The sequence below is a fragment of the Anarrhichthys ocellatus genome, unplaced genomic scaffold, assembly GCF_004355925.1.
Source record: "Anarrhichthys ocellatus isolate YVR2014 unplaced genomic scaffold, GSC_Weel_1.0 scaffold27, whole genome shotgun sequence".
In the NCBI taxonomy this organism is placed as follows: domain Eukaryota; kingdom Metazoa; phylum Chordata; class Actinopteri; order Perciformes; family Anarhichadidae; genus Anarrhichthys; species Anarrhichthys ocellatus.
The window spans coordinates 343278-362047 of NW_022280057.1; the positions used below are offsets into that span (position 1 = coordinate 343278).

At 41.5% G+C, this 18770-nt stretch overlaps 2 protein-coding genes across 4 annotated transcripts; both read left to right on the plus strand.

Moving 5' to 3' along the window:
* The first annotated feature begins 358 nt into the window (after nucleotides 1-358).
* Nucleotides 359-8078, plus strand: gsr (glutathione reductase). 3 transcript variants are annotated; one of them, XM_031862691.1, is made up of 13 exons: nucleotides 359-806; nucleotides 1161-1323; nucleotides 2064-2090; nucleotides 2197-2285; nucleotides 3423-3492; nucleotides 3728-3875; nucleotides 4514-4568; nucleotides 4653-4752; nucleotides 4859-5113; nucleotides 5704-5815; nucleotides 6411-6542; nucleotides 6675-6808; nucleotides 7461-8078. In XM_031862691.1, exons 1-13 carry the CDS (start codon nucleotides 748-750, stop codon nucleotides 7608-7610), a joined length of 1494 nt encoding a protein of 497 aa, XP_031718551.1. In that variant the 5' UTR covers nucleotides 359-747; the 3' UTR covers nucleotides 7611-8078. The 3 variants fall into 3 exon arrangements, with proteins under 3 accessions (XP_031718551.1, XP_031718549.1, XP_031718552.1); XM_031862689.1 differs by lacking the exon at nucleotides 359-806 and having other exon boundaries at nucleotides 845-1323; XM_031862692.1 differs by lacking the exon at nucleotides 359-806 and having other exon boundaries at nucleotides 1251-1315.
* A 492-nt stretch (nucleotides 8079-8570) lies between these two features.
* slc30a9 (solute carrier family 30 member 9) lies at nucleotides 8571-18626 on the plus strand. The gene is made up of 18 exons (XM_031862693.1): nucleotides 8571-9070; nucleotides 9336-9466; nucleotides 9568-9765; nucleotides 9966-10013; nucleotides 10151-10250; nucleotides 10482-10574; nucleotides 10679-10761; nucleotides 11385-11443; nucleotides 11792-11859; nucleotides 12508-12666; nucleotides 12798-12933; nucleotides 13019-13058; nucleotides 13154-13225; nucleotides 13691-13798; nucleotides 13930-14095; nucleotides 14469-14598; nucleotides 14701-14814; nucleotides 14934-18626. The coding sequence occupies exons 2-18, from the start codon at nucleotides 9358-9360 to the stop codon at nucleotides 14976-14978; spliced, it is 1728 nt and encodes a 575-aa protein (XP_031718553.1). The 5' UTR covers nucleotides 8571-9070; nucleotides 9336-9357; the 3' UTR covers nucleotides 14979-18626.
* Nucleotides 18627-18770: the final 144 nt, after the last annotated feature.

The following is an 18770-nucleotide window of genomic DNA, read 5'->3' on the forward strand; positions in this document are numbered from 1 at the left end:
ACTACACTGTAATTCCATTGACACTGTTGTTGCATTGTTGTATAGGGTTATGATCATATATACAGTATATACACATTCTGTCTGTGTTGCCAAACGCACATCTTTGGGACTACATCTCTGTACATTACATTGTTATGCTTCGTACACATTGTTTGGACAATTTTACACAGTTCTGCATAAAACTACCACTTCTGCACAGCTCTTTTATTTAAAATTCGGATATATTGTAGTTTATCTTATTCACCAACACACTTAAGCAAATTCCTTTTATGTGAAAACCTACTTGGTAATAAACCGGATTCTGTGACGAGGGTGAAGTTTTATTTTGAAAGACATGGCCGGAAGTTTACGTTTTTCTTTTTCTTTACAGCTGGCGTGTTGAGTGCAGTGTAGGTCTGCGCTATTCTGGAAGAAATACTACGCAAATCTCCTTTATCCTCTGGGATTATTTACGCTTGTTTTTAAATATTCTGCTACAAAAATAACGTATGCTAACGCTCGAGACGTCGCCGTTATTCACACCCTAAAATATGACCTCCAACATCTCATCTGTGTAGTTTTACTTTTATAAAAACCGCTAAAAGGCAACATTTCTACGTGTTTTTTCAGAGGTCAGTTCACCCAGTGACACAGGAAGTGTTCAAAGCTTTTGTATTTTAGGATATAATGAAGTCAAACTACCAGCTGACAGAGATAAACTACGGCACGCGGCGGATGTATATAATTAAAACGACCATAAACGAATAAATGATGCTGTTTATGCGAATCAACAGGCTGTTTCCTACTGTGTCACTGGCGTTACCGAGGTGAGTCTCTGCGACACACATTAACTGAACAGTTAAAAACTTGACTGCAGTTGTATATCGTTTTCAATGTATATTTCCGTATTGGTGTTGCAGAATTAGCTCTGTTATTGTAGCCCGATGTACTGTAGTTTATGTGAGGATCACCATGACTATTGTGGAAACAGTTTCTGGGATTTACACACCATTGTTGCGATTCATAATGACACAGCAGTCAGTGGCTTTCACTTGACCCACACACCCACACACACACACACACACCCTTGTGAGCTTCCTGGTTATGGCGACATTAACCCGGACGCGAGCTGCCTCCTGGTTCAGCCTCAGAAAGCAACTTTTCTCCTCGTCCTCTCGCAGACACGGAGCTCTTATCCGCCGCAGCATGGCCTCAGAAGAAACGACCCGGTTCGACTTTCTGGTGATCGGTGGCGGGTCCGGAGGTCTGGCCGGTGCTCGGAGGGCGTCGGAACTCGGAGCAGCCAGCGCCGTGATCGAGAGTGACAAACTCGGAGGTACCTGCGTGAGTAAAACAACAACAACAACTAAAAACACTGCTATCCGTCCTGAGTTGCTGTGCTGTGTCGGCTCTGCAGCTTTCACACACACGCGCTGGTTGCCAGGTTCACTGCGAAGCCTCCGGACTCCTTTTGTGGAAGTGTTTTGTGTTTCCAACAAACGTAGCCACGAAATATTGAAGCTGTAAGCTTTGAGTCAGGTGTTTATACTCAAGGGCGTCATACAACGTTAGTTTTATATTATTACAAGGCTATTGTAAAGGAAGGCATTACACACAGGTGTTCACATTATTGTGTTCACCCACTACTTTGACTTTTTATTTGATGAGAAGTTGATGATGAAATACATAGCTGCAGGTGTTTCCTAAACCGCTAAAACCACATTATGATTGTACAAAGGTGACACAGTTAGTCTAATTAGTTTCCAAATGTTGGTAACAAATTAGGAAATAATCTCATATAACATAATTCAGTCCACACAAACCAAATAACAAGGGATTGTAGGATGGTTAAATCCAGCCAAATGAAAGTTAGGAACCTTTTTAACTGTAGAATATGTTGTTTTTTGCCTGACAAAGAACCTTTATATGAAGTTCATATTAATTTGTTATCGTTCATTGATTTCCAGTGGCGCTGTGTGATTGATTGAATAAATATATTAAGCATTTTCTGTAAGTATCATGTTTGCAGGTGGTTTCATCGAGCTGACGTTGAACTAATTTGAATGCTTTTGTTTGTGTTTTAGGTGAATGTTGGCTGTGTCCCAAAGAAGGTACACTGTTCTTTCTATTGTTGTTGCAACAGGCCGAGTTTTAACTCGAAGACATAATCATTTTCAAACAAAAAACCACTAGATGTCTAACCCAGTGCCTTCACAGGTTATGTGGAATGCAGCAGTTCATGCCGAGTATCTCCACGATCACAGCGACTACGGCTTTGACGTTGGAAATGTTCGTTTCAGTTGGGAGTAAGTTACAGCGTCCCGTTTTATTTCACCTCGTTTTGTGCAACTACAATGAGCTCTTTTGAAATCCGCAATGATTGTTCCTCGAACGAAGGGGTGTCCGTTTCACAGCAGGACTTCCCCGTCTGTCGCTGTCTTTTGTTGCTTCACTTCAGCCCCTTTCTGTGTTCTTTGTGAACCACAAAGTCAAGTCAGTGTGACAGTCAAAGATACGTTTCTGGAAGGTGTGGCTGCAGGAAACATTAGTCAGGGGGAAAAAACACTAGCGTGCATCAGAGCTGGGAGGCCGGTGAAGGTTCGCCTGCATGGGTTTGTCTTAAAGTGGGTCCAACTATCAAGACGTTATTGAAAGAAGTGCGTATTAAAATACAGGAAACACGTTCAATCTAATGGAATCTTTGCACACAGCACATCTTCTTTAATGTTTTACCTTTTTTGAAACTGTGTCAGAATGTTTTAACTCATAGTAGGCTGTAGTTTGTCTTGTGTTGTTCCTGTTATTTCTGGAGGTTTCTGGCAGAACGATCTAGTGGTAGTAAAGTAGCAATACTAGTAGTAGTATGAAGAGCAACACAGTATGTGTAGGGAGTAGGTTGTAGTAGATGAATGAGTCATACTCAGGACTTTTTTAGACTACAATAGAGATTGTTGGGAAGTTTTAATGTCGAACTTTCATCTGACCTCCCCACTGAATTTATTTTTACTCCAGTGATCTAGAATAGTTTAATGCCAGTGTTTGTACCTGCGCATGTTTGTTTGTTTTTGCAATCTGGCATTACATTTGTACATTTCTCACGTATGAATATCCCAGAACGTAGTTTTTGTTTTTTCTCCCCTGAGCGTTGCAGCTTCCTCATAACTTAAGTGAACCTTCTGTGTCTGTGTCCTGGTTAAACACTGCTCACTTAATAAATCTGATGGGATGAACGTGTATTTTGGAGTGTATTCAATCATGTGCAGGGCTTGTGAAAGGCTGTCTTTCTAAACATTTGTTTAAGTGTATGCTGTATTTATTTTTTATTTATGATTTTTAAGAAGTGTTTGAGTTGCGTTTATCATGTGAAGGCGAGTGTTTCTTGAATGAATGTTGGTTAAACAAACAAACTACCTCTTATATTTGATCATTTCCTGTGTTTGCAGAGCTCTGAAGGCCAAAAGGGACGCTTATGTTAGTCACTTAAATCGCATTTATCGCAACAACCTTGACAAAGTAAGTTCCCATTTATATCATCTTTGTTATTTCAGTGTGTCAGTTGTAATCCCCATATATATATATACATACACATATATATATATATATATACACAGCAATGTTTACTTCAGGTTAACATACCGACAAACATGTTTGCACTGGATCAACAATTATTTGACTTGTTCTGTTTGTTTACTTTCCTCTAAAGAAGAAAGTTATTGCAGAAGAAATAATGACATCTGATCCATTTCAGGCCAAAGTCCAAACTATCCAAGGCCATGCCCGGTTTACAGATGATCCTGAGCCGACTGTGGAGGTCAATGGAAGAAAATATACAGCGCCTCACATCCTCATTGCCACCGGAGGACAGCCTACTGTTCTGAGTGATGCTGACATTCCAGGTAAGACGTGATGTGCTCAGGTTTTACCTGGAAGAGTTTGTTGTATTTAATCCAGGGATCGGCAACCTTTCTTGATACGAAGAGTCATTTTGAGATTTTCTTGTTATTTAGTGTTTCAACATTAAGTTTAAGTAGTTTAAGTTCAGGTCACACATTTGATTTCATTCATATAGGCAACATGCATATCAACATGATACCAAAAACATTTTACTTCCATAATTAGCGGAGTAGAAGGCTTCCATCCTTACGAAAACATCCACATCTGAGTTAAAATCATTAATCCTACCAACCTTCCACCAAACTTATTCATCAGCAATAAACTTTACAAATATTGTGAAGAAGGTGACAAGTACCAGCCAATCAGAGGCAGAGTATGGCAGGTCTTTGTGCAATGCGGTTGGAGAAAAAAATCAATTCAAAACTACTGTAAATAACCGTCCACGTAACTGCCAATAGGGCACGTCAACATTTAAAAGAACTTTCCTGCACACTTATTGCTAGTGTGCCATTGGTTAAGTTACCATGTGACTATGGCGTATGTAAGGTTGCCTACCCCTGATTTAATGTATCCAGCAAAAAGATGACTTTTATAAAATGTTAAAAATATAAACAAGTATTGTGTTTATTGATCATTTCAGGGGGAAGTCTGGGCATTACCAGTGATGGCTTTTTTGAACTTGAAGCTCTGCCAAAGTAAGCTTCTCTTATGATCTCTTAAGTGTTTATACCATGTGTAAAGTTTGTTCCTATAATAAAAGGTTTGGTTTTCCCTAACAGGCGCACTGTGATTGTGGGTGCGGGATATATTGCAGTGGAGATGGCCGGCATCCTTTCCACCCTGGGGTCCAAAACATCCCTCATTATTCGACAGACGGGAGTAAGAAACCCACAGAATCACATCTAAATACTAAAATTATGACTTTCAAAAGTGTGCAGTAATGCAAATAATCGTAACTCCATATGCTCTCAAACTCTCTCTGTAGGTTTTGAGGAACTTTGACAGCTTCATAAGCACAAACTGCACCAAAGAGCTGACCAACTCTGGTGTGGATCTGTGGAAGAACTCTCAGGTGAAGTCTGTGTGTAAGAAGGAAAAAGGACTGGAGGTGACGCTCGTCACCAAAGACCCAGAGAAGAAGAACGACGAGGAGAAGATCAGCACCATCCAGGAGGTGGACTGCCTTCTCTGGGCCATCGGCAGGCAGCCCAAAACTTCAGGACTGAATATCGGCGCCATGGTAAGCGTCTGCTTGTGATGTTAATGTAAACTAGATGCTGAAATGTGCCGAAGGAAACAACATCTTAGCTCAGTGGGGAAATCGGCAGATGTTCCTGGACAGACAAAACATCTTTACCCTCCTTATTGAGGCAATTTATTTTTTGCAGCTGGAAACGATGCAAAACACATTCAACACCCATCAATAAAATGGTAATGGTGCATTTAAAACAGATGACTAATCAGTTTTTGGCTCAGTTTTCCTTGTGTCACCCTCATTTTAGCAGCTTAACTGCCCTCTTAGATTATAGCAGCACTGCAGATCATTGTTTAGTCTCTTAATGTCACACCTTTTTATATAATAGGAGCCCCAAATAAACCAGGCATTGGATCCCTTTAAATCAACGATTAGGGATAATCCGGGAGCAAGACGAGACAACAGTCACTGAGCAGTCTTTTTTCTGTTGTTTGTTAGATGGGAAGAGTGAAAGTCTTGTTAGCTCAGGATTAATAACGGATTAAACTACAGTCAGTCAGTAAAAATTCAGTGCTAAAATGTGATGTTTTAGCTCATTTATACTAATCATATAACAATATTCTCTCTGTTTGCAGGGTATGGATATGGATGAAAGAGGCCACATCGTGGTGGATGAGTTTCAGAACACCAGCATACCAGGGATCTACGCTGTCGGGGACGTTTGTGGCAAAGCTCTTCTCACACCTGGTAGGAAGTTGCAATAACAATTTGAATCATTTTGCGGAAGTTGAAAACTACACAGTCGTGTTTACGTTCTTGCTTGGCCAGTATGGTCGTCTGAAGGCTGATAGACTAAAGGCTTCAGTAGTGTTTGGTATCCATGTTGAATATCTTTACATGTTTTTGTCCGTCAACTCTGTCCATTAAATGAGTCACTTTGGAGTCCACGTCTGCCCTGTTTACAAGCTTTGGGTGTGACACGTTATTAGAAAAAAAAGCTTTTCAGCTGCAGCTCAGGTCCAACTGACGTGGTGGTTTGGTTGAACTTTCAAAAAGAAATCCAGACCATGATTTGTCCCCTAAAAACTAAACCTTTACAGTTTCATACAAGGCATCACTTAGCAGAAGGAACTGCTGAGTCATTGACAGAAATGTGTAATTTTCCTGCCCTCATGTAGAGACAGACATCCATTATACATGATCGTATCTAGTTACTGTTTACTTTTCCCTGCTCCATGCACTGTTGAAGTGGGTGCAGTGCTGCTCCGTACTTGTTTTTCTGGTTTGGGAATTAAATATTTTGTTATGCAATGTACTGATGTTATGTTGTATATCGGGGCAGTTGCCATCGCTGCAGGCAGAAAGCTGGCCCACAGACTGTTTGAGGGCAAGAAGGACTCCAAGCTGGACTACTCGAGTATCCCCACCGTGGTGTTCAGCCACCCACCCATCGGAACCGTGGGCCTCACAGAAGGTGAGCGGCAGTTTCACAATCAAACTTCAACCTTCACATGATTGACGATGCCTGTATGTCCAGTGTTTTTCATCCTTTGTCGTACTCATGAGGACAAGAATTCAAACCGCTTCGTTTGTGTTACTGTCCCAGAGGAGGCCATTAAATCTAGAGGAAAGGAGAATGTGAAGATCTACAAGACTTCTTTCACTCCGATGTATCACGCCATCACGAGCAGGAAGAGTCAGTGCATCATGAAGCTGGTGTGTGAGGGGAAGGAGGAGAAGGTAGGAGTCCTCTGTCATTTACAGGTGGTGAAAAAATATACTTTTAGAGATAAGGAGTTATTTATTTAAGTCATTCAAGTTATTGTAACTGTTAGAATTGTTATTAATCAAAACAACACCAACTCTTTGTCCTTGTTTGCTCAGGTACAAGTCATTCAGACTTATCTCATAGTCTGTCAGATTATGAAAATCTGAAAACTGCATGAAAACATAAATATTTTTTTTCCCCCTAAGCAGCCAGACCGAGTTTAAAGTAAGACTTCACCAGCAGGTGTCAAATGTAGAGGCTTCGGTCTCTCTGCACCAATCCTGTTTCGGAGATTTTAAGATTTTAAATATGGGGTGTGTCTCTTGCCTATCCTATCCTATGTTGAAATCACAATGGTTTTCTCCACCTTCACATGCTGGTTAAGCCACAGCTGACGTCAACATGTTCACACCCAATCTCTGCAGATTCTTCAAAGTCATTTTGGTAATTGTAAGAAGTCTGATTTCTTAAGTAGACGTCGATCAAGCAGGTTTAGGAAAATTCTTAAAACTTAATTCCAATGCATAACCTTTATGTGTGTGTGACTGAGTCCTTTATGTTTGTCCCTTGTGAACACCAACGACTGCAGTGATCTTGAAAGGCTGACGTGTCTCTTTTCCTCAGGTGGTGGGCCTGCACATGCAGGGTCTAGGCTGTGATGAGATGCTGCAGGGCTTCGCTGTGGCCATCAAAATGGGTGCTACCAAAGCCGACTTCGACAAGACTGTCGCCATTCACCCCACCTCGTCTGAGGAGTTTGTCACAATGCGTTAATCCCTCTAGACCAGCAACCCAGACAAGCATACCGGGGCAGAGTCGCTCCTCTGAACCACTCTTGCGTCAACTTGACCACTTTCTAAATTGACATAGTTACATTTTCTCTCATTTAAGTGACATTATTCGTGCACAGTTTTTCATCTTTTCTAACTTCTTCCGAAATGGACCAAGACCGAGTTATGGCCTTCTTAAACTGTACTGTGGCTCTTGATTATTGATTGAATATTGTGAATTCCATTTGAATGCTTGTGAAATGGAAGTGATGGATCTGCAGCTATTGTTGTCAAGTGATTGCATTTGGTAATCAAAAAGAGCTCTCCTAGTGTATGTGTTTGATTTGTTCGTCACTTGTCAGATGAATATTACAAACACTGCTACGGACATATTTACTGCTAATGCAAGGCCGTAACATATCTACTGTACTGTTCTGAAGATTCACTAAACACACAGGGTTTGTTTTCTTAACTGTTGTGATTTTTTGTTTTGTTGCTGAGTTTCATCATTCTTCCCCACTAGTGCCCCTGCCTGTCTGTGTTTACAGTTGGTGTGGGAACAGCAATGAATGAATGCAGTGCTGTTTGAGAGAGAGGGAGCTGCATTCCTTCTCATACCAAAGAGAGACTCTCTCTGTCTCTCTAAATGTGTGATAACAATGTTGCATTCAAGAACAAACAAAAATGCAGAATAATTACCCTGCTATGAATTTCCCAGATGTTATGTGTAGTGACACAAACTGTACACACATACTGTCCAGATGCAATAGTGTGGTGGATCTATTTCCATTATCTGACTATATATTGTACTCGCAAACGGTTCAAAAGATACTATTTTTTTTTTACTACATTTCTTTGACAGCCAAAGTAATTAGATGCTTAACAGTTGAGAGGGCTTTTTACATACAAACATATGATGTACATATAACTAAGATTAAACTTCCAAACACGATATAAAGTAATTTAAATGTAGTCCATGTCAACCATTTACACAAGACTAAAATTGTGTTTGGATGTTAATAAATCAATATGTGATAGATACAAGATTTCCCCTTACAGGGTCCATTCTGCTGCATAACGATTAGTATTTTTACTTGTGGTACTTATTGTGGATTTTGCTGACATTTGCATACTTTTACTACAATGAGATGTATAGTGCAGGACTCATGTAATCTATTCTTTTTAAAGAATGTATTTTAAAAATATTTAAAATCCAATTAACTTTTAACTTTTATTCTGAACAGAATATGATTTAGTTTGATGACTGTCAAAAAAGTGAAATAAAATAAATGACCTTGTTTGGTTTACAAAATATCGCGATACTAGTCGACGTGACAGACCCGACTAAACTCTCGCGAGAAGAGCGCCGACGTCACTCGTGTGTCACAGTTCACGTCCAGTCAGTTTGACCATAGATTCTCAAAATGGACACAGATTATGCAGCACAAACCTCACAATAGAAAGGTATTGGCTTTTTTTTATTGACTTTATCTCAAATGTACGCGACATTCAGTTGCTTCGTGTAAACATGTCACACAGAACGTGTTACTTTACGCGGCCGCTGACGATGTTATGTAGCTAGCTAACCCTAGCTAAGTTAGCCAACTGAGTGGCTCCGTAGTGGTGTTAGCCGGTACGTAGGTTGAGAGGCGATGTCTTGGCGTTAATCTGTCTGAAGTAGGTTAAGTTGACAAGCTAACATAACCGGTGTGCCATTTGTGTCGCAAAGATCCTTCACTCCGGTACCGAGCATGTTCCCCAGCCTCGCCCACAGACCGTGGCACGTCTTCTGCAGGGTCTCCCTGCAGCACCGGGCGCCTCTCTCTCAGCTGTCCCCGAGGTTCAACCAGCTGTGCTACGGTGAGGACTCTTGATATCGACGTGATGTACCGGGACGTGTTACACATTTAGGCTTCTTCTACTCTGCTCTCTCAAACCCTGTTCTACATTCTGTTGCACAGGTTGGCAGAGTGGAGGCATACACAACCTGTGGTTCAGCCTTCCAGACTGCCGGGTTGCTTCTCTAGGGCTGGGAAAGGTGCAGTACTACTCTACCTCTGGCAGCAGTGACGATGGACCCCCAAAATCAGCATCCGGTGGTGCTCCATCAGCAGAAAACGTCCTGTCTGCTGCTGTAAAAGCCACCCCAGCTTCAATAGGTGACTTTAAAATGTCAAAATACTGCAGAAGTTGTCATCTGATCTTGGAGTTTGGTGTGCCATTGTCTTGTGTACATTCATTTTGTTTTTTACAATTTTCCCCTGTTAAAACTGCTAAAGGGGTCGTTATTGCACGCCCTCACACCCTAAGCACCGGGAAATATTTCATAAATAGTCCATTTAAATCTTTGCTCTCACAGGTCCAACTTCTCAGGGGCTGACGAAGACTGAGACAATTCAAGTGAAAGGTACTGATCAACATTTGTGCATGCTTCACCTGAAACAGACTCTGTGCCTCACTTTTGATTCACTTGCACTATAATGAGGACTAATGAATGCGGATGAAAAACTGTATTTCATAGTTTCCCTCTGTTGTAATATGCAGTTCGGGCCGTGCTGAAGAAAAGGGAATATGGAGCCAAGTACACTAAGAACAACTTCATCACGGCAGTCAGAGCCATGAATGAGTTCTGCCTCAAACCAAGGTACCTCCTGATCCCCAAACTCACTGTTTCATTTGATATAAGCTTCACTAAACTATATGTCCCCATACTGAATGCTCCTCTGTTCACTGTAACCACGTTCAGTGCTAGCTCAATTTCCTTCTAGTTAATAAGTGAACATGCCGTTGTAATCAGCTGGTATAAGATTGCCTAATGCTGTTTAACTCGGGTCTTCCTAAATCTTTTTCTTACCTTGTCATTCTACGTTCACAGTGATCTGGAACAGCTTCGAAAGATCAGGAGACGCAGCCCTCACGACGACACAGAGGCGTTCACCGTCTTCCTGCGGTCAGACGTGGAAGCCAAGTTAGTCATACATCCTTTAAACAAATGATTGCGTAAATCACCAATTTTGTATTGATATATTCTTCAACGTTTATTGACTGTTTATTTATCTCTGTGACAATTAGAGCACTGGAGGTATGGGGAAGCCAAGAGGCTCTAGCCCGAGAGAGAAATCTCAGGAAAGAAGTGGAGCGAGAGTACATAGAGAGTAGGTTTTTATTATTCTCTGGCTGGTTGTGAATCTGTGTGAACAACATGCAATAATACGGAATATCTTGTCTTTTCGCTTTCTGCCACAGAGTTTGATGAGAAGATTAAAACCACGTTCATATTATACAACAGCAGGTTTGCTTAACTTAGCAGAAAGTCTGGAAACAGCTCGCCTGAGTTCAGAACACAAATGTAAAATAAATTATATTTTCTTTTGTGCCGGACTATTTCTTGGCTCTGATTAGCTGCCACATAGCTGCTGAGTGAAGTCACAGCTCGCAGCCAAAAAGTAGTCCCACACATAACCTCCTGTAACACCGAGGATAGTCTTCTACTTTGACTTTTGTACAGATTAAACAAACACAATATAAAGTCATGTGACAGAGCTATCGAGGTGCTGGGAGGATATAGGCTAACTATATCAATATATCTATAGCTAAGAGTGTTAATCTTCTCATCCAACTCTCGAATCAGTTTGTTTCCTTCAATGTGAAAACTGAGCCCAACTAGAAACGTGGTGAATATTTGTACAACTTACCTGATTTGTTTCTCAGCTGTTATGAATTCTTTGGTCTGTTTGACACACTGTTTTATTTGCATCTCTTGTTTGTTGACCTCCAGATGTTTTTCGAAATCAACAGTTGTTGAAGGAATACAAAGACTTTTGGGGAAACACGAAGGTGAGCACTTTTATTTTTGCCTGTCCTTTTGTTTGATTATACGATCAATACGACCACGTCATGTTTTAAATGTGAAAGAGAACGTGGACATAAAAGCTGTATTTGTGTGTCATGGAGTCCTCTTTAGTGTACAGTGATGTTATTTTAATACTATACTGTGTTACACCTCTCTGGTATGTCACGGTATATTCTGTACTCTGGTTTGTTTTTGAGTATTGTTCATGAGATAACATCAACTGTAGCATTTTGTCGTGTAAGCAACAGAGCTGTAAATTCCCAATCATGTGTGTTTGATAAATCAACGGTCGGTTATGGAACTTCACTTTGCTTTTTCTTTGTTCCACGAAGCCTCGATCAGTCCAGAGGGCGACTTTCTCACAAGGGCCGGGGAAGGTGGTCATGGTCGCTATTTGCATGTAAGTTTAGATTCTCTCGCCCTTGTTCCTGACTGCTGATTGGTTTTGTTGTAATGTCGTTCTTCACTTGATGGAGATGCCGTGGTGAGGACCGATTTTAATTAACTAAAACATCCCCTGCACCGTCTAGTTTTTATTAGTAAAGATGTGAAAATCTGAATTGGGAGCTGCGTGGGACCTCACATGTCCTGTAGCCTATTAGATTAGAGTGATTGTGTTAGAGAACATGTGCAGTCACATGAAGTCTTTACTTCACTTAGTTTGGATTCAAAAGTGATGTCCCAAGTAGAGGAGAGGTCCAGCTGAAGTAATAATGCAGTGATTCAGGAGCATCAACACAGAAAAGCTCAAATACTTTGCAATAAACAGAAAAAAGTTGAGTTATTTATTTATTTAGTTTGTTGTTGTATCGATTGGTTTTATTATTTCATCTATTGTGCTGTTTTATGAGTGTCTGAATTTGACCTTGGTTTGTCTTGCTTTTTTTCGGCTTTATTTTTGTTTATTTGTCCGTCAAAGCACTTTGTAAACTCTGCTTTTTAAAGGTGCTTTAAAATTAAAGTTATTATTATTATTATTATTATTATTATTATTAACCTTTTTATTGCCGTTTGAGTGCTTGATCCACTCGTTTTTCTGGTTCCTCAGCAATGGGCTGAATTTCTTCTTCAAGCTCCTGGCTTGGGTCTACACTGGATCAGCTAGCATGTTCTCAGAGGCCATCCACTCTCTGGCCGACACCTGCAACCAGGCTCTGCTCGCTCTGGGAATCAGCCAGTCTGTCCGCAACCCGGATGCCGGCCACCCGTAAGCACCAGCATCACACTATAACACCAACAAAACAACGGTTGGCTTAAATGTTGTTGAAGGGTGAAAACTAGTCGTTGGTTTTATTAAAATGACCGTCAGCTGTAACAGAGACCGTTTGTCTTGTCCAGGTACGGCTTCACCAACATGCGCTACATCGCCTCCCTCATCAGTGGAGTGGGTATCTTTATGATGGGAGCAGGCCTCTCCTGGTACCATGGCATTATGGGATTGCTGCACCCAGCGCCCATTGAGTCTTTGCTTTGGGTGAGTGTCTGTTTTGACTCGTCTGTGTGGTATCAGATATATATGAAGGATGATGATGATCCAACACGTCACGTTTTTGTTTCAGGCCTACTGTATTCTGGCGGGCTCTCTGGTGTCTGAAGGAGGTAGTTTATAAACATGAAGCTCCAGATCTTTGAGGACATTTTGACTTTACGTAGCGTTTTGTACTGAAGCATCTCTTTGTATTTGTGTTTCTCAGCAACGTTACTAGTAGCTGTCAATGAGATAAAGAGGAGCGCCCAGCTACATGGAGTGTCTTTTTATGAATATGGTATGTACAATTGAAATATGTATGTTATTAATTGATGATGCACCTGGCATTACAATGAATCTGTAGCGCTCAGATAGCAGTTTACTTAACGCTTATCTCCATAAATCCTTAAGAAAAAAAATGGAAGAAACTCTCCTTGGATGAACAGACATGCAATAGATTTCTTTAGCACAGAATAACCAAACGTAATAACATTACTGTTTAGACAATCAGGATCAGTTTAATATGGATCCATCTGTACCTCCGTAGTTAAATTAAACCAGGTGTTTTCTGTCATTGCACACAGACGGTGTCATTCAGGCCGAGTTAATTTGCATATTGTGAAGGAAGTCAAATCAGCCATCATGCTACCAAAGAGCATATCTGATAACAAATGTAAATGTCATGTAGATAAATCCCAAATTGGTGTCATGCTGCTTGAAGGTTCCAGTGTAAATGTGGTTTTGTGTTGTTTTTTGTGTGCAGTAATGCAGAGTCGAGACCCCAGTACTAATGTCGTGCTGCTGGAGGATACTGCTGCTGTGTTAGGAGTCATCATGGCTGCCAGCTGCATGGGGCTCACCTCACTCACAGGTAAACACGGAGGCCTGGAGACATTGTTGGATTATTGGAGTCATTCAGTTTTATTCTATTCTATTATCTTAAGTCAATGTGGGCAATGATCCAGATTCTTTTCCTTTGTCCCTCGGCCCGTGTGCTCCCAGGTAACCCTCACTTCGACAGCCTGGGCTCTCTCGGCGTGGGCACGTTGCTGGGCAGCGTCTCGGCCTTCCTCATCTACACCAACACAGAGGCTCTGCTGGGTCGCTCCATACAGCCCGAGCGCGTGCAGAAGCTTACCGAGTTCCTGGAGAACGACCCCGCAGTGAGGTCAGTTAATGAACAGACACACACACTCTGGTGCACACACACACACACCTCCACGGCTGTGAATATATAACATACTGATGTTGATGGACACCACTCGGGCTTTAAATAGACCATCTGGTATTTACTAGTCCTTACATGCAACCGTCTTCAGGGCCAGCTGTACACTGTGATCTAGTTTAAAGCCTCGGTCACAACATGAACATGAACACACTTTACTTTAAGATATAAACGTTGTGGTCTTTGAACCGGTTAGTACGTCATTCACATGACTTTATAAACACACCGTGTTGAAGCGGGGAATCCACTGAAGTATCAAGTAACGATGTTTTGTTCTCTGACCAAGTTTAAAGTATGATTATTTTATTTTGAGCAGAGCCATCCACGATGTGAAGGCCACCGATCTGGGATTGAGCAAAGTGCGCTTCAAGGCTGAGGTTGACTTTGATGGCCGAGTGGTGACACGGTCTTATCTGGAAAAACAAGACATTGACCAAATCCTCAATGTAAGTTGATGTGGTCTTTAAAAAAAAAAAAAAAATGCATCTGCATTGCTTACCTTTATCTGCACTTACTTAAGTTAAGTGTGTGCTTTTGTGTGTCTGCAGGAGATTCAGCTGGTGAAGACCCCCGAGGAGCTGGAGAGCTTCATGCTGAAACATGGGGAGAACATCATCGACACTCTGGGGGCCGAGGTGGACCGCTTGGAGAAAGAACTCAAGGTTCTTGAACGTTGTACCAGTTTTTACTGTTTCAGGATGGTGGTGTTATATCTGTTTACTGGGATTTATTTGCACAGCAAAGACAGATGTGTATGTAACCGTGTTTTGTTCCTCTGCAGCAACGTAACCCGGAGGTTCGTCATGTAGACTTGGAGATACTATAATGACGAGCTGAGGGAACATCCTGCTATGAAAAGAAGAGTGAAAGACGGAAGGAGGGCCAAGCCTGCCTCCGCTATCTGCCTCCCACCCTGACCACCACAAAACAAACCTCCGTCTCTGCACAACTCATCAAGTCTTACAGTAGAATAGTCCACAACCGTAGTGGAGGACAGTGTTTGGGCGATGATCAATGATCTTTAGCTGAGAATTTTCGACCTGCCAAAGATCCACTTTCACATTCAAGTGTGAGTGTTTCTGGCTGAAGACTTAAGAACTGTCATTAGTCGCCTGAAATTGTAAGATAAATTCAAACCTCTGGTCACAAACGTACGTGACCGTTTAGTCTCGGGGTCGTTTTGAACTCGCATTCCTGCATCAATATGTTTGAGTTCGGTTGAAAACGAGACTGCTTCAGAAACACAATCTCCAAACAGGACCAGTATCATTTACTAGATGTGTACTTTACTTTAATGTGATGCTTGAACCACAGTGACGGTGTTTCCTCCGTTAGTACGAAGGAGACCTGAGAGCTACATATTCAAACCAGGTTTAACTGCGAGACAAGGTGGATGTTTTTTTTCTTTTAAAGTTATAACGGAGGAACTGAAGATGGCGCGATGCTGCTGCTGTCTGTGATGAATCGATTTTATTTCTATTACAGGGTTAAAAAAACCGAATTAAACGGTGTTAAGACTTTTCATTTGATTGTATGCTGGAGTTGGAAAAGTGAACGAATGCAGAAGCGGTAATGAGCATCAGCTTATGCAAAAACTAGATATTAGGAAACAGGGTGTTGTCCTTCAAAGTCGATACGTAGACAAGTTGAAAGTCTAACTAACAAATGTATTCATTTACCATTTATTGGACATGTTGCTCTTTATACAAAGTGGCACCCCTCTCTTTCATGTCACAGCTCTCTCTCTGCCAGCTTCACACTTCAAACTCTGATGGTCTCCAAATTTGTCTTGTGAGGTCTGGCAGCTGATCAGCAGGTGACTGATTGTACTGATCCAAAGATGACGATGCAAGCGCCTGGGTGTAAATATGTGGTCCATGGTGATGTTTGGACCAGCCAGCCCCCCCCCCTCCCGTCTCAACCAGGTTTTTAATCAGTCAGGATGTCGGCCTTACAGTATGTGTATCAAGTGAATTATCTCCTACTCTGTTTCTGCTGAATAATCATTGTCAAACTGCGCTTTTTGGTTTTCATTCTGCATTTACTTTAGTCAGCCTCAGCTGGAGCACACCTGCCTGTTAAACATGTTACTCTGCTTCAGAAGGTGGGTGAGGGGGGTGGGGGGGCGGAGGAGACATTTGGGAGGTTGGATATATATTTTTGAAGGTGTTAATAGTGTAATAATATTCCCCCCCCTTGGTTGTAACAATGTCGCCGCTGCTGAAGGAGTTGGAATAAATTTGAAATAATTTATTAAATAATTTTGCTTTCGTTTTCTGTCTTGTGTGTCGGATTTCTTGTCGGAACTGCTTCATTACGGAGCACAACACTTCTCAACATGTCTTGTATGTGGATTGTTACCCCAAAACAATGACTCTTGGATGCATTAAAGAAGACCTGAACGCATCTGGAACACTAAAGAGGAACATTGTTCCTTTCTTCTTTGATTGAAGGCTTATTTCCTGTTTAAAGCTCAGATGGTTGACTGGGATGTAAACCCAAGTCCATTAGATGGTGCAGTTGTGTGGATGAGAGAGAAGGGAGGAGGGAGGAGGGGGGGGGGACTAGCCTGCACGCTGACGTCAATAAAAACATCATTTCCAACCAGTCTGCGCATTGACCGACCGTTCAAAACATTACGCACAGCATCGCGGCTGGACCCACGCTAGACTACTCGACTGAAATAATATCTCGCCGAGCCCGGAGAGCGGAGACAATGCGGACAAACGCCATTGCAGGTTTTTAGACCGTTGAATGTTGTCTTCACATTTTTGGGTGTTGCGCGCATATCGGTGTCATGTCTCATCATACCATTCCCAAGATCACTTGTGCCAGAGCCGCTGCCCATCGTGTTTCCTTTCATGTCTCCCCTCCGCAGAGAAAGAAACGGTCGCTTGTGCACGTTGACTTAAAAAAAAAAAAGAAAGAAGAAGCAGATCTTGAGGCTGATTAGGCTCATTATATAAAAACATGCTTCGAGACGCGTCACGTCTGGAGATCACCACACATCTTCAATCCTTCCGCACATCACATCAGTTTTAGTATTGTTCATTGGTTTGTTTTGTGAGCAGATGGAAAGCAGATGTGGTTGTTTTTGTGATAATATTCGATGCATCCTCTCTCATATTTCTCGTCTCCGGCAGCCCACAGAAGGGGGCGCAGTAAACCAGCACAGTTGGGGTCTCAGATTTTCATGCAACCTCCCCCTTCATCACCACAAGCCTGCGGTTACAAAAACCCAAACCACATTACTACTCGGTGCGGAATTGAATTAAAGAAATGAGATTTTGTGCAGGGATGTAATCATCTCCCATTAGCAATGCAGAAAACCCTCAACCTTTTTTTTTTTTTTTTAGCTTTACGCACCGTTTGTTTCCTATTTTCTTTCTCCTAAATAATCGATTTTGTTGCTGTTTCAATCACAGGTGCAGGAGCATCTAGAACGAGCCAGGTAGTGTTTGATGGCAGCAAAGGTCTTCATGGCGGATGATCACCATCACACTGCTCTACGCTTTTAGCCTCTTTACAGTGCTGCCTTGTCTAATCATGTTCAAGCAGCATTGTACAGGGCTATGACAGCATAGAGATCTGAGCTGCTCGGGCGCTGCGTTTCTCTGACCCTTTGGATGGCAGCCAACAAATGACATCATGTGTGGAAAACACTGAACGGCGAGGATTGCGTGTGAGGATCGTTGGTGACTTGAGTGATTTGTCTTGATTTTCATGCTGATGTCGTCAAAAACATGAAATGCATTGCTCTTTTTTTTTGTGAGGCTGAAGAAAACTGGAGCACATGGAGGTCTCTTTGGGTTGAATTATTCAATGCAAACCTCAATCCCTGTGCAGCCAATACATTATTGAACCAATTAGTCACATCGCATGCTGCTTCTGGATGAACCCATCTGTACTCTGAGCTAAGCGTCTCCATTTTCCTATTAAAATCTTTGAAAACCTACTGCTGTTCTGAAGCTATTTCCAGAATCGTTTGAGAACCATCTTGATGAAGAAAAAGTTTAAATGTGCTGCAGGATAACACGGATTGTTTTTAAAAGGAGAGGCAGAAACTGGGGTTTCTTCTGAAAAGGTTATTGTTTGGGAGTGTAGTGATCTACTGCAACCGACGATGATTTTCATTATCGATTAATCGCTTGGTCTATAAAATCTCAGAAAAAAAACAATCGTCAAATTCCTCACAATTACAAATTGCCCCAAATGTGACATCTTCAAATGTCTTTTTTTTTTTTTGTCCAGCCATCATTTGGAGATATTCAGTTTACATCACAAACAAGAGACAAAGAAAATCAGCAAATCCTCACAGTTGAGAAGCGGAAACTGTGAGGATTTCTGCTGGAAAAATGACTTCAACGATTAATCGATTATCAAAATTCGTTGCCTTTTTCTTTTTTCAATCAACTTATCATTTAAGATCTATGTAGCGGAAATATATTATGTGCTATTAAAAGGTTTGAATGTGTTTGATTCCCTCGATTTATTTGTATTTCAATTTGTCTTCTTCATTCTGTCCTATAAACACTCAGTTGCCAGTTTATTACACCTCATACACCTAAAACCAATCTTACATTTTGAAAGTTTTATGTGAGGTTTCAATGATGTTTGG